The sequence below is a fragment of the Gavialis gangeticus genome, unplaced genomic scaffold (genome assembly GCF_001723915.1).
Source record: "Gavialis gangeticus isolate Ggan-Ray unplaced genomic scaffold, GavGan_comp1, whole genome shotgun sequence".
NCBI classification, from domain to species: Eukaryota; Metazoa; Chordata; order Crocodylia; family Gavialidae; genus Gavialis; species Gavialis gangeticus.
Genome location: NW_017729022.1, coordinates 149528459 through 149544411, shown reverse-complemented (window position 1 = coordinate 149544411; position 15953 = coordinate 149528459). Strand labels below are relative to the sequence as shown.

General features: G+C 42.9%; 1 protein-coding gene and 1 long non-coding RNA gene across 2 annotated transcripts in view; one reads left to right on the top strand and one right to left on the bottom strand.

Moving 5' to 3' along the window:
* Positions 1–11963, top strand: part of TTC7A (tetratricopeptide repeat domain 7A) — a 280715-nt gene extending 268752 nt beyond the window's left edge. Inside the window, exon 19 of the mRNA XM_019516313.1 lies at positions 11200–11963. Coding sequence (XP_019371858.1) covers positions 11200–11421 — 222 coding nt within the window. The 3' untranslated portion in view covers positions 11422–11963. The remainder of the gene's footprint in view (positions 1–11199) is intronic.
* The window catches only part of LOC109296762, a 16831-nt gene extending 2688 nt beyond the window's left edge, over positions 1–14143 (bottom strand). Inside the window, exons 1-2 of the long non-coding RNA XR_002097046.1 lie at positions 14056–14143; positions 4220–4223 (exon numbers count right to left, since the gene is read on the bottom strand). This is a non-coding gene — a long non-coding RNA (uncharacterized LOC109296762). The remainder of the gene's footprint in view (positions 1–4219; positions 4224–14055) is intronic.
* Positions 14144–15953: the final 1810 nt, after the last annotated feature.

Genomic DNA, 15953 nt, shown 5'->3' with positions numbered 1-15953 from the left:
GCTAGACGAACGCCTTGCTGGGGTCATTTGACCCCCGTACCTTTTCCTGCCGTGGCAGGGGGTCGGACTTGATGATCTGCTTAGGTTCTTTCTGACCCTACCAACTCTGAAAGTATGAAACCTTACCGCACTGTTGGCTCATATTCATCCTTATGGTCAGTCATAGCCCCCCAGTCTCATTCAGATGCTGTGCCAAGCAGTGGACCACCTCCCATCATGTAGTTGTGTTGAGGGTTCTTCCTACCCAGACAAAGGACTTTGCACTTATCCCTGTTAAATCTCATCTGATTCCATTCCGCCCATGAGCCCCATCTGTCAAGGTCGTCCTGGATCCTGACCCTATCCTCCAATGTGCCTGCATTTTCCCACAGTTTAATATCATCCATGGACTTAATCATTGAGCTTTCCACCCCCTCATCCAAGTCATTAATGAATATATTAAAGAGCACGGGTCCAAGCACTGATCCCTGGGGGAACACCACTGGAAAGGGCCCTCCAGGATGAGGCCAGCCCATCAATTACCACCCACTGGGAGCAGCCTCTAAGCCAATTGCCCACCCACCTCATTGTAGACTAGTGAAGTCCAGCACCCTCCAGTTTGTTTGAGAGAATCCTGTGGGAAACAGAATCAAAGGCTTTACTGAAGTCTAAGTAAATCACGTCAACCTCATGTCCCTCATTCAGATGGCTAGTTACCTGGTAGTAGAAGGACACAAGATTTGTCAGGTATAATCTACCTATGCACAATATCAGTATAATATCCAGTACATGTGGTACAGGGAGAGGGACTTAACCTAATGGGCCTTTTGTATCTGTACAAACCTATATCTGCCTCTCCATCTCTTCCATTAAGATTTGTGTCTTTGCTGCCTTCTGACAGCTACTTCTCACAGACAAGGCCCTAAACTCTGAGCCATGTAACCATTGTGGACTCCCATGTAAGACCAAAGGGAATTAATTTTATTAGCAATATACTGTTTTGCCACTGTGGTGCAGTGTCACAAGCCAGCAGACAGAAAGTAGCAAAATCTCTCAGTTTTCAGTAAGCCAGCAAATTGTGTTGAGCTGACCACACTCAGAAGGAAGCAGGAGCTCCTCCAGGATGTGCAGACCTGCTGTATGGTAAGCTGTCTGATACCATTTTTATGTGGACCACTGCACCTCCATCCCATTAATGCACATGCAATATGTATAGAAAGGTTTTAATTCTTTATCTTCTCATTGAGTTGACTCTCTCTCTCCTTTTATGCACGTAAGAGAAAATACACCACTATCTATAATTCAACACAATCTCTTCATGCATAAAGGTTTATGATTTATGAAACATTTCAGGTTAAAAGGAGATAAAGAAACACTCCCTACAGGCTCCCCAGCATTGCAGAGCCGGAGTGGGAGATGGATGGGCTAGTTTGAGTACTCTGGTGCATTCCCATTTAGATCTCTCTGCATCTTCTAGCAGATGCTACAGCACTGACTGTATTCTGAGGTTCAGGCTGTAGTTGTACAACATGATGAATATTGTGTGTTATAGTTGTGGAAGGCCAAGCAAATCTGCTCTGTTCAGGAGATGCTTGTTTGCACCTAGATTAGTTCATGGGCATTTTCCAGTTGAATCTTCAAACCGGCCACAGCAGACTTATTCCTGCTTTGTGAAGCCCCATTATCTGTGGCTGTTGTAACATAGATGTTGATATATTTTGCTTACATCTTACAAGTTGCCTTGCTCTCCCCATACCATTGCTGTCTTAAGGGAATTACTAAGCACAATGCTCAGTTTGATGAGCTCTGTGCTCACAATGACTATGGCAGGTGATGAACTTAGTGGTAAATTTCCGCAGAACTGGGGTTGATAGTTTATGAAATCCTGTTAATGGCTGGGCCACTAAGGCAAGATTGGCTGTGTACAGGCAACCTTCTGAGTAGGAGTATCTTAAGACTATTGAATATTGTACCTCATAGACTAACCAAGATATGTATGTATGTATATAATATAAAGCACACACTTTTGGGAGCTGAAGCTCACTTCATCCAGTGCTGTAAAAGGAGATGCAGAAAGCAGAGTCAATATTAAGAATATTTAGTCAGTCTTAGTTCCTTGCAAATGAGAGGCTTGGAGATGACTGAAGGACAGATTTTTTGAGTTGCCAATTGACCGTGGGACAGCAAATGCAAGCCAGCTTGTTGCAGATATTCAACAACTAACATTTTGGCAATGGAAAAACTCTTCAGGGTCTCTCCCCAAAGTAGGAAGGGTTCTCTCTTCATTTCTCATGAAGGCAATGTCTGTTCATTTTTCCCTCTTCCCTGCCATCCTAAAGTTCTGAATTCGGCACCTGTTCTCTAACTTTGCTTCTTTGCATAACTGCAAAGCATACCGAACCAGACCACAGAAGTTCTAAAAGAAAACAGAGCTGCTCAAATTCCTGGTGGAAGATATCTGAGCTGAGTAGATTCTCAGCATGATTTCTCTTATTTTTCCAGAGACTTCCTCCTCCTCTGGAGAAACAGGAAAGGTATTTGACCCTCTCCGTGTAAATATTTATAAGAAAACATGAGGCTGGAATAGATGCTGATGAAAATCCAGAGCTGGTTAAGGTGTAATCAGGGATCTGAGATTTTCTCCACCACCCACAAAGGACACTTTCACAAATAAATGGTTGCAATGGAAAACCCACTAGAATCATAGCCATTTTTCCTCGACAGACCTTCCATATACCACTTCTAAGTGTAAAACCCTTCTGTGTTTTCCTCTGCTGACAAAGAAAACGTAGAGCAGAAAGGCAAAAAAGCCAGGAAGTGTGTAAGACTGCAAAGAGGAGAACCAGGCTTCAAAGACCAACCCTAATGGTTTCCCAGAATCCTTTGCCCTTACTTGCCACACTGCCTCCATGCTTCCTTTGACCATGGCAGTCTGTTCCCACTTCTACTCTGCAGAGCTGGAAATAAATGAAGGTCAGTGGTTAGCATATGAAGGGCTCAGAGTCAAGACTCTGAAGTTTTGTCCCCAGCTTTAGGAAGAAAATAAAGTAATAGTGGATTTTGAGTAGGAGGGAAATCAGACTCCTGGGTTCTGTCTTTTGCTGTGATCTGATCTTGGAGACATCCTGCCTTCCTCCAGGAAAGCACGCATGGAGCAAAGGGTGCACTTTCATAGTCTCTTTTAAACATGTGAATCAGACAGTCTGTTAGGTGATTTAGCTTGCTGCTCCATTTCTGTATAGTCGTTAGTGGGAGCAGGACTGTCCTGAATATTCAGTATGCAGCAAACAGTTCTGTTTCACTGAAGTCCAAGTGTGATGACTATCCAGTAAGATAGAGAGAAAAAAAACTTAATACTCTTTTCATTTTCCCTGAGCTTGGTTGAGCCTCCCTGGGAAGAGATCAGAGCCTCCTGGTTTGCGAATTGCTGCCTTAGGGTCTGCTTTTTTATGTCAATAAATGTTTTATCATATTTAAGCTTCAAACATGCTACCAGCATGCCTCTTAACAATTGATGAACCAAAATAGATACAGCAGGGCTGGAGGTGGAGCACAGTGCCTTGCTTCCATGCAGTCTTTTTGCTATAGATGGGGGTTTGCCTTTGATGCTCAGAGGGAGTCCTGGAGAATTAGGTCCCTTTCAATTATGAGCTACCAGCATAGACGTGCTGGAGGATGGGAAGGGCTAAGAGCATAGATGAGGAGAGGGAAGGCTGCTCTGTTAGTCGTTTTCTTTTCTGCAGTCTCTTTGTTTCTCCTTCCTTCCTTCTTTGTGCTGTCTCCTGTCATGTTTTCAGTAAAACCAGTGGCACTGTATCTAAATGCTTGCTAAATGACATCTGCCTGGTGAAATCCCTAGTGAGCTTCTTGCAGCTTTGACTCTTTGATGCTTTGTATTTCTCTCTCAAATTATTTGCCTTCTATCCCTCCTCCCCCACTTCTTTTGATTATGTTCAGTAAGCTTTTTTTTTTTTTTTTTTCAAAACTTTTTTTTTTTTTTTTTTCAAAACTTTTTTTTTTTTTTTTTTCAAAACTTTTTTTTTTTTTTTTTTCAAAACTTTTTTTTTTTTTTTTTTCAAAACTTTTTTTTTTTTTTTTTTCAAAACTTTTTTTTTTTTTTTTTAAATAGAGAAGGGACTTGCAGCAGGCCCCAACAGTGATCTGACTTTGTACCAATCAAATCACCTCTGAGGATTCTCATGTTCTTTCCAGCCCTCTCAACTCAGAGTAGTTTTATCACCAGCCTCCCATTCAGTGATCTTTGTAAGCTATGTTGTCCCAAAAGAGCATAGCTGTCTTGGCATGCCATGCATGGAGAAGCAGACTGTAGCTGGGGCCCCATACATTGATAGTATTGAGGATCAGGACCCCCTCTCCCCCCACCTCAAAAAGCTGGCCATGGTACATTCAGTCTTTGTACCACTGCCTTATTTAGTGTCAGATACAGTAATCCAGTCTGGATATAAGTGCATGGCTTACCCTGACCAGATCCGTGTCGTGGGGGCAGAAGGGAGGTTGAAGGTGCAAGAAGGCATTTTTCTTAGCAGCCACTTTCTTAAGTGAGGTTAGCAGTAAGTCAGGCAGAACCTTGATGTTGTTGGTGAAAGGGGAGGACTAAGGAGTGTCTAAAAAAGGTGTTGTCATGTTTAAGTAGCTTCACTTCAGTCTTTCCCAGCTTTAAATGAAGGCTACTTGCTGCCACTGGTATATTATGGCAGCAGAGCACATGGTATCTCACCACGTAAGTGCTAGCATTAGGGACCGACTGAATTTACAGCGGAAGTGGGGTGCATAGCAGCTCCTTTAATCTTGCAGGTTCCCCATGGATTCCCCCACACATACCTCTGCCACTCATTGGTGGAAGTGCCCTACTGCTCCCTGCTCACTTCTGATTGGCAGGGAAGTGAAACCAGTGGTTTTAAATATGGCGCCATTTTTATCTTCTCACTGGTGAGTGGCAAGCATTGGGGCTGCCAGGGCCCCTTGGCCAATCAGCCACGGAAGGAAAAAATGGCATTATATTTAAAATTGCAGTTTTCTCCTCCCCGCCAATCAGGAGCAGATGGGGAGTGATAAGCAGTAGGTCCCCTTCACCAATCAGTTGGGTAAGTGTGGGAGGGGCCCTGAAGCAGTCAGCAGTCGCACTTCTGTACTCTCTGGTTCTTGCTGGAGAAGAATAGTTAAAGCTGTTGCAGTGTTGCACCATTTACTGCAACTGTACTGTGGACATGGCCCTGCCTCACTCACCTTGTGATCGACTGTGCGGAAAGCTACAGAGAGACTAAGTGGTCCAAGATGACCTTTCCAGTCTGTTTGGCCTGTGTCCGCGTAGTATCATGGTCTGAAGCCTAATTGCAAAGAAGCCAGAGGATGGGCAAGTGGTGGTGGAGCACTGTTTCTCTGCTTTCCTTTTTTCTTTTTCCTCTGGCTGCAGTCCCTTCCTCCTGCCTCCCCCCCTCAGTCTTTACAAATGCAGGACTTCAGCTTCACTGACTGACAGGAGATGCTGCTCCAGGGGACAGTCGTCAGAAATAGCTGCACTGACTGCAGAAACAGCAGCATAACTAAGAGAATTTGGCATCCAGCATTCCACAGTAGCAAGGTGGCAAATGAAGTCATGTGTTCTGTGGCTTAGTGTGCTTGGCAGGTGCCCACAGATTACTTCCGAAGAGCTCTTTATGTTTCATGTATTTTTTATGGGAGACCTTCAAAGGCACTAGATCTAACTACCTCCATGATTTGTGCAGAATAAAATAATGCAAGATTAAATAGTTGACCCATCTCAGACTCTGGTATGGACAGGTGATAGCATAACCACCCCCTTTTTCCACCCAGAGCTCAAAAATCCCCACACCTCTGAAATAGATCTGAGTATTGTCAGGTTTTTTTTACCTTGATTGTAGGAAGCTTCAAATGTCTAGGGTTAGTCTTTTGCCATTTTCCAAATGGGCTGTCTGACATATCATGGTTTATGCAACAAATTCTGCTTAAAACTTGCTCTGACTGTTAAATAATTACAGAAGTGTATATCGCCCAGTAGCAACGCAGACTTTCCATTATGTGAGATTACTACCACAATGTTCCAAATGCATCTGAAAGGCATTTTAAAGGAGGCTGCTGAAGAAGCAGTCCTGTTTTTAAATGGGCATTTTTCTGAAATAGAACTTCATACTGTGGGTGCCAAACACCGCTGACAGAGGTCACATAAAAGGAAGATGCTCTCCGGCCAGATTTCTAATTGAAGTCCACCTTTTTCTTTTGTAAGAAGAGTGCAGTCTCATCTTTCTTACTACCTAAACCTTAAGATACCCTTGCCATAATGGGCAAAAGCTCAGCTCTCTCACCTGAGAAGTGGGAAACAGACAGGATGTAGATAAAGATTTTGATATGTACACCAGAAAGATCCACATTATTTGCATCCCCTTTCCCTTATGCTGTTTATAATATATAGGGATCATTTTAAAGGTATTTGTTGTTCCCCCACCCCTGCCTCCAGTAAATGGGTTAGGTTTGGTATGCGCTCTCTTCCTTTGTTTTTTTCCTGGGAGAACAGTGGGAAATGGATTGAAAGGTTTCATTCCCTTCCCAAAGGGTGCTGAGACTTTGACAAAAGGGCTGCTTACAGACGTAAAAAAACAACAACAAACAAACTAGCACTTTAAACTTGGTGTGCCCCCGCACTGAGCCCAGTACATACCCAAAAGGGGCATTGCATTAGTTTGACCCAGCTTGCCCAACATCTGTATAGATCAGATGCTTCAGCGAGGCTTTTTTTGGTGCTTTTATCTAATAGCTGATTGAATCAGCTATTAGATAAAAGCGCCAAAAAGCCCCGCTGAAGTACGCAATCTGTACAGACATTGCAGAGCCAAGTCAAACTAATGCACTGCCTCTTCTGGTAAAATGCAGTTTTCTTTTGATTTTTGGTTTTTTTCACGTCTCAGCAGCCAAGGAGCTTGTCTGCTATGTGTTTATAAAATACTTGAGTCAACCATCTGATTAAAAATGACCTACCCTTCTCATGCATTTGAAAAAACCTGCAATTCCTCAGTCATCCATAATGCCCTCCAAGACAGAGGAGGGAAGAATATCTCTAAATGAAAATCTTAACACACAAACTGAACCCCCGTTGTGAACTTCTTTCATGCCTTATAAAGTAAAAGAGGCACCAGGGAGAATTTATAACCAGAACCAGTTCTGCTGAGGTTCAGTGGAAGCTGAAACTGGAACAACTGCCTGTACTCACAAAAGAGTCCTGGTCTGAAATACAAGTGTCATCTCCCAGATGGCACCGAAAGAAATTCAAGGCCAGTTTTAAAGTTGTAGTTTTGTGCCTTCCATTTCCCATGTAGATGAGTACTTTTGAAAATGTCACCCCACAAACCCTTTTCTCCTTCATCCAGGGCAATTTTATGAGTCTGGTTACAGGCCTTAGACTCTAAGTCACAATACCGAATTAAGTTCTTCCACTGCACTGATAAGCTGCCCCAGCTTCTCTTTCCAGCCATTTCTTTCAAAAAGCAGGCTTTGAAAATAAGAAATTCAGTTTTTGATACAAATGTCAATGATGTAAATAGCCCTGTGGATTGAGAAAAAGAACAGGATTTCCACTGCTGTCACTGTGGGTTCACAAGCACTGAATTTATCTTCAACCAAGAGAGAGAAATTAACACTAAGTGGATTTCTCATAGTTACCCTCAGATCAAATAGGATGGATTAATATTTGAGTTTTGATAGTTTGATTAGAATAATTAACATATGAAATAAGGTATTTATTTCACATAGTTCTGGGGGGTGATCCATGCTACAAAGTCTCTTGGAACTGAGAAGCCAAAGTCTTAAAATTAAAATTCAAAAAAGCATTATAATGCACATCAACTTAAAAATAACCCTGTCCCTTTCCCTGCTCCTTTAAAGGCCTGATCTTGCACAATAGAAATAAATGGCAAAAGATTCAACAATTCTCATGCACGGATATACTAACCATCTGTGTTAACTGTAATAAATGGACAAGGAGGTAGCTCTTAAAAGCCCTATTGACAACCAAAAGAATTGTGCTGTTGAACTAGAAAAAGAAAGCACTGATTTCTGCATTGATATGGCAAAAAAAAAAAGACAACAACAAAAACACAACCCCTCCTTTTGCCTGAAAGAATAGGAGAATGAAACCCTTAATCATTTGCCTGTTTTTATTTATACTAATTGCTAATCTTCCTTGGATCTCTGATTTTATGAAATTATGCATGCACATTAAGCAGATGAGTTTCTATGGAAACTGAGGAACTTAACTTTCATTAGAAAAATGTAAAAAATCTTCCAGCTAAAAATGTAAATTGCCTGTCAGTGGGTGGTTCTACGAATATATTTTTTCTTTTGCATTGTAGGCAGATTCCAGCTGGACGGTACATAGCAACAACATGCAGCCACTGTTTACAGCTAGCCAGACTCCATTGGGAAATATGACATTCAGTGGCTCTCAAATGGAAATACCTTAGGGAAACCAAGTGTTCAGTGGCGTATGTTACTGCTGGTTTAAGGCTTCTGTGGTCTCTAACTCTTCCATATAGCCAAGCAAGGTAGGAATAGTTGTGTCAGTGCAAACATTCAGCCTGTCCCTTTAATATGCAAATACTTCTGCTTGTTAAATTGGGATTGCAGAAGAACTGGAAGTAGCACTAATAATCACCGTGCGTAGGCTCCCACAATGTCCAAGTTACAAAACATGTTTCATTTCAGCAGGTCAGCCACTGCCAGCAAGACTCAGAAATGCCAGTGAGAGCAAAATTCCCCCAAAGCATCTCCTTGATGCAGCACTCGCAAAAGTCAATGGGCATCTTTCCATGGACTTCCAAAGGGCATTGGGTCAGGCCCTCTGAACTTCTGCTGAGCTCCAGAGGCAGCATTTAAAAACATGCACTTTCTTACCATTTCTATATGCACCATAGATTATTATTTTATAATGCAAAGTACAATATTTATTGACACCCTTTTTTTAAGAGCAGCACAGAAATATTTGCAGGGAGAAAAACCTAGACAGTGGGGTTTCAGACTCAACTATATCAGCGCTCACACCCACAAAACAAAAAAAACCCCAATCTACAAGGGCAGGCTAGAAAGACTTGCTTTGTTACTTTGGGCAAGTCACTGTTACTTTGGGCAAGTCCCAGCCTCAGGTTTCCTATCCTAAAATGTGTCTGAAAGGATCTGAACGATATATGCAGAATCTTCAAGTTTATTATGCTAGATTCTTTTTCCTATCAGCTGCCCACACTGGACCAAAATCTGCCTTTGTGTATGCCTACTCAGTCAGCATTTGAGAGAGAGGTTTTGAGCACACGAAGAGCAAAGTTTGGCCCATTGCCTTTTCATTACTTTTGGTAGCTGTTTTCCTAACAGGGAAGTAGACTAGAAAGAGAAAGCATTTTAGTTTTTGAAAGTTTGGGATTTATATACAATTATCATAAATGGATTTTTCAGATCAAAATAACGTGCCTGTTTTAAAAAAATAAGATAAAAGGTTTGGTGACAATAGCTATGTTTACTTAAAAGCATGTCGTGTCTTTATTCCTTCGTCTGGTACAATAATGGGTTTCTGTATTTATCAGTAATGCTACTGCTGCTCTATAGGGCTTAGCTGCAGTGATGCATCCTAAATCTCCCAGCAGCAGGGTAAAGTAAACACTTCTTTAAGACCAAGAAGCTATTTTACCCATCTCTTATTAGACAAATGTTTCAGGTTGTGATCATGAGAGTTTTAGGATATTGCACACATCTTAAATTTCAGCTGTATACAATAAGGCCCAGCAAAGCTTTTTGTCAAATCCACACAAGCAGTCATGCAAAAGGACAATTGGTGTCACGTAATCCTCAACGATGTTGACACCTCTCTATCTCCATATATTTTTTACAAGCCCATGTAAAGAGATGTGTGCATTCTTATAAAGATGAGTTCTCCATTGAGCAACATATGTTCACCATGAGTGAGCAGCATTATCACGCTATTCGCTATACACATCTGTGCAAAACTGAATTCTTTTAGCTGGGTTGTCACATCTTACCTATTCTAATGTGAAGAGCTGCCAACTAGCTTATAGAACTAAGTTATGGGAATGTTGTTGGAAAGAGCACATGAAGTTAATAACAGAAAACAGTGAAACATCAACTCGGTCTTTGCAAACCTGATTCCAAGAGTAGGACTTCTCCAAATTTGAGGCATTAAATACTTATTTGGCCTGGTGGGAGAGAGTCTAGTGGCTGTGTGAGGCCACCAGTTGAAGGCATGTTGGTGAAGCTGCCTCAAACAAGATGTCTGTTGGAAGAATAAAAATGGTAAATTTAGGCCTCCAAGAGCTCCATAGAGAGGCCATCCAACATCAGCTGTTGCTGGTGGAAGGAATGGGAATTGGTCTTCTAGCAGCTAGAGTGGCTGGGAGCAGGCAGAAGCCAATCGGCGCCTGTCAGGCAAGATGAAAAAAAGGGTTGGTTGCCTCTTCCAGTATCTGGTCCCAGGTGAAATGGGGACAAGAAACTCTTGATTCCAGCTGCACCTTTTGGTTGAGTCACTGAACGACTGTTGTTCCATGTTGTAGAACGTAAAGCCCAGGTGGCTCTCTGGAGCTGGGTATCAGTTGACTGCTGTATAATTAATAGGAGGCTGCCTTGTGAGACTGTGACAGGCCTATAGGAACACATTCTTATTATTGCTTCCTTTCTCCTCCTGCTCCTTCTACAGTCTTGCACCTGCTTATGTGTCTTCTTAAATTGATAGAGGGCTCTTGGAGCAGCGACCCTCTTCTACGCTGCCCCTAGCTTTTTGAGATCCAGATTGGGATAGTGACTCGCAAAGGGAATGTAATATGAAGAAGTGATAAAGGAGGATGGGAGGTGCTTGAAATTGCTGTTTGCTGTATATGATCTTTGAAACACATCCCTATGGAACTAATTCTTCTCAACATTTCTTGAATCCAGTCACTACTAAAAAAAACCCCCAAAACCAAACATGTAACTTAGATATATGGGAAACCTCTTTTCTTCATGAATCGTTCTGTTGTAGATCCTCTCACAGGCTAAGGAATACTGCAACGGATCTGAGCATCTTGGGGGAAGAGGAGGAGAGCATTCTGTGGATTCTTCCATTGTGTGATAATTGTGGAGCACACACTGTTAATTGGCAATGGTAATATGGCTATCCACTCATACCCCATTGTTGTTTCTTTGCAGGGCCCAGTACTGAGCAGGCTTGGAAGGAATAACCTGGCTCAAAAGATTCTGAAAGATGCCATCCAGATAGAGAACACCAATCACAAAGCCTGGAACCGCCTAGGAGAAGTATTGCAAGCTCAAGGAAACAATGAAGCCGCTGTTGAATGCTTCCTAACAGCTCTCGACCTGGAATCCAGCAGTCCTGTTGTCCCATTCACTGTTATACCCAGGGAACTGTGAAGATCTTCCCTCCAACCTCACAGTCATTCAGTAAGCAGATATGAAGAAACACATGCAGAAGAAACTGTTGGCTAGACACAGAAGTGCAATTGTAATTTGGAGAAGGGCAAAAAAAAAAATTACTCAAGTCTTACAAGTATGGGCTCAGCTGGAAGAAAAAAAAGTTGAAACACAAGTAGCAAGGAGGAAAGAAAACAATGCCATTTTCATAGGTGCTTGATCCAATCCCAGCTTAATCAGTGGAAAGACTCCTGTTGATTTCAGCAGAGGTTGGTTTGGGCGTGAGATGACTGACAGTAGGCTAGAAGCTGCTAGGGTGTAGCTATGAGAAGCACTTGTATTGGAAAGGAATTTCTTGTACCTTTCAACCTCATTTGGGAAAGGCTACACTAGAAAAGGAATAACAGGAGCTAAATTCTGACCTGGGGTGAGCAAGTTTATTGAAATTGTGAAGATGCACCCGACTTATTCAAGGGCCAAATTTGGCTCCCTATCTGTGTACAGAGTCACTGCCATAAAAAGGGGATATGGCAAAAATCAAATAATTTTATAAAAAAGTATCTTAAAAGGCCTGCTAGTTCTGATTTTCTTCCTGTTACTCCAAGCTGCAGACACACGCTATATTAACAATAGTTTTTGCCCAGACTGATTTAATCTGAAAGACACTTTGCTAAGGGTTGTTGTGGTCTATTGGCGAGCCACAGGCATAAAAAAGCCAAAGATCAAATCAGTTCAAATTTGGACCGGTATTAAAAACTTTTTTTCTATTTATTTCTCATATTTATTGCAAGGGATTTCACCAGGCTCACTAGTGTTAACAGTCTGAGCTTCACTCTTAGTGCTTATTTATTCCATTGTTGATGAATGGTATATTCTAGGTTTCAAGCAATATATTATATTTGTACTGGGCTTTCTGTCATTGCTGTCTGTCCCTGACAAGGCTTTTTCATAGTCATCTTTATCTTGTATAAAAAAGGGTGACTGCATTAGATGGCAAGCAGGTTTAATTGCTGGAAGCAATGTGTGATGTCTTATCTTTCCTTCCACTGTAATTTTTGGATCAGCCATAGCCCTAAGACACATTGACTCCAAGCCCGATCCTTCAAGGCAGTGGGACCCCTCTTTGCCATGGTGCTATTATAGGCTGGCCCTAATTCTGATTGGCTCATTCTGCTATACAAATGATGCTCGAGCTATTTTATACCAATCGTTCTCCTTCTATTAGCAGAGAAGTGGCTAAGCTGATCTTCAGCTCCACGTGGCCATTGCAGCAAGTTCAAGTAGCCTTGAGTTTGTTGTAACATGACACAAAAGAACAATCCTTGTGCAGGGCAGGACAAGGATCCAGGGAGTGCAAAGGTGAACCATAGGTCATCTTTCCTTACAAACAGCCTGTCTTGTCTTGTATGCACTTTACCACCTGGCCTCTTGTTTCCAACTCTCCCTCAATGGTTTTGCACTAAGGTACTCTTTCCATCTTAGCTCTACCATCTGCTGTAGTCTAACTAGTTTACTCCAGAAATACTACCTACATGTGAGAAACATGCCAGGTTTATTTGTAAAGACCCTCCAGACATGGGAGCAGACTTGCCATCTGACTTGTTTAAAATGATTTAGAAATCCAGAGATTACTTGAAACATCAGTTCTGCTGTGTCCCCTTCACACCACTTCCAGGACCTGTGCGGAGGCACAACAGGGCCTTGCTCCATAAACTTTCCTCCCCTTTCCTCTCCCATAGTTCCCTTCAAAACTCCAGTACCAAAGAGCAGACAGGTGTTTCACTGGTTGTCTTAATCACCAGTTTATTAGTCTCCTAAGCAGATTTTCAGTCAGGTTGTTGTGACTGTTCAGATTCCCATCTACTCGACTGAAACCAGGGTGTTCAAGGACTGGGTTTCCAGCCTGCAGAGTCATTGTAAGACACAAGAGACATAAATGCCTCTTACACAAGACTGCTGAGCCTATAGGCTAGTTTCCAAGGATACATTGCATTTCCCAGCTACCTTGCCTGTTTCAGTGACACCACTGTAGAGGAAGAAGTGAAGGGAATAGTGCTAGAATTAGGTAAGTGAATTTTGGGAGTGTGAAGCAAAATTAGTCCATTTTTATTTAAAGGACATTCTAAAGCCTGCCTGCTCAGCGGCTTGGTTGTGAAGGTGGAGACTGTTGCTTTGTCTGTGGGGAGTTATCTGGTTACCTCAGACTTCTCCTCCTCCTCCTCTTCATGTCCTTGTCATAAATTAGATGTTCTCTCCAGAATTGTGCACGTCTGAGATTGTTGATGACATGGTATTTAGCAGATTCATTGGAATCTGACAGAGCCACAAAGCGAACCTTTCTGCTGTGGCAGTTATGAGGGTGCAAGACAGACACCACTCGCCTTCTTGTTATACAAGGCCACATCTGCTTCATCTTCACGCACTTCCTCAGGTTCCACTTCCTGCTTTGAGCCTGCTTCTGAGATCTGGCCAACTCTCGGTGTTCCCTGAGGATGGACAGCATGGACAGGAGAACCACTTTTGCAGAAGGAGCTTGAACAAGCTGGCTGACGAGCGCCAAGAACTTGGCCACGTGAAGGTTTTCATCATACATGGCCATGCACTGGCTAATGTTGACCCTGTGAAGAAGTCAACTTGCTGTCCCAGAAGGGAACCACAACCAGCTTCATCTTGGACTGCTGGTTCTGGGGCAGGGCAGCAATGCAGCAGCCCAGCGTGTGCAGAGAGATGTTGATGTTGTCTGCCCCCATCATTCAGTCCCTGCTCTTCTGGTCCTTGAAATGCCCTGAGCTGGTGAAGTTGCACAGGGACAGCTCGCTCATTTTGGGGACCATCTCACTGCTGCCTCCTCTTAGGTGAAGAATCCAGCTGGAAGAGAACCTGTGACTGGCTGGAGTTCTGGTTCAGGTGAGTGCTGGCAAAGCTCTGGTTTTTCAGACCCAGCCTCAGAGCTTCCAGGTGTTGTCAGCATCTTGGACATGGATCCAGTTCAGTTCTTGGATGCAGGGATTACCATTCTGGTGTTCACACAGCCACAGCGTCTGCCTCTTGTGGTTCGGACCAGGCAGAGCTGGCTCCAGCAAGTCACAGATCAGCTTGTTGTAAATCTCAGAAAAGAAAAAAAAACCCGCAGACTGAATTCTGCTTTCAGGGCCTCCTCTGCAGTAAATCAGCATAAGTCAGCATTAGCATTGATTTCTATGCTATGCTATGCAGCAATTCTGCTTTCCATCAGCTCAGGATTAAGTCCCATTCCCTTAAATAGGAGCAGCCCCTTGGATAAGCCTGGAAAAGGAATGTCTGTGCTGCTTCATCATTTGCTTGTCCTTTCAGCTCTTAAGACATTGTCCCAATAAAACAGGTATAGAAGAAAATGGCTTATAGCAGATACTGCTGTAGATATCTTTGTCTTAATTCCACTAGTGATGGCTCTAAGACAGTGGCAGCAATGGCAATGGGGTAAGCAGCCAAGTTACAGAGCAGCAGTGGATCTACTCCAGCTCATTGGTCTGCTATAGTTTTGGATTAAAACATTTTATTAAATGAAAAGGGATTTGAAGCACAAAGCAGCAAGTCCTGTGTCCTCACTGCACATGGACTTGTTAATCTTCACATGTGCAATCCAGTTTCTGATTTAGAGATGCTGCAGACTTATATCGGTGGAGATCCATTCAAGTGGCTCACCACAGAGATTGAGCTGTGCACCTCTCTTCTACAGTATGTGAGAGGAAGGAATAGGAACAGAAAAGAAGGGGAAATAGAAATGGAAGAATGGCAGTCTCTTTGGTTGTTGGTGAGATTACAGGGTAGTAAGCATCGCCTTTCTTTTTTATCTGTAACTTGGAATCACAAGCACACTCAGCCACATGGCAAACAAAGTGGTATGCAAACTGAAATAGTCTGAGAACCATTGCAAGGTGGCATCTCTCTGCCTGTTCATGCGCTGGTGAAAGAAGATCAGCTTGCCTAATGTGACATGAAAAGCACAATTTTGCATATATTTACCTAAAGTTTATTTGCACTTCTTTGCGTTTCACTTGTTTATAGGATATTTAAAACAAAAATCAGTCGTTGCCTTCAGTAAATTCAAACTTTCTCTCTAGGAACATTAGAATTCTCCTAGAGGGCAGGCTTTGAGATATGTAAAACTTTGAAATGCTTTGTATTTGTCAACCAGTCGCATAATCCCAGTCCAGGAAGTATGTTGTGTATGTTAAGGAATGTAACTCAACTGCCAGCACCAATCATAGCAAAATGCCTTTGCTATTGTTGAAGTGAACCTAAGTAACTGCCATTAACATTACTGGGAATGATGTGCCTAATACCCCTTTCAGTGCAGTAGTAGATGCAACCCCCTCCCTCATTGCCCACAGCCCTTGCCACGAGTGGCAGCAGCAGGCAGCGAGGCCTTAGGGCACTCATGGCTCAGGCTCTGCGCTTCTGCCAGCCTAGCCCGCAGGCAATGGCGTGGGTCCCACGCTCCCACCCAGCTGTCGCTGCACTCCCACCCACCCACTTGCTGCCACTTCCCC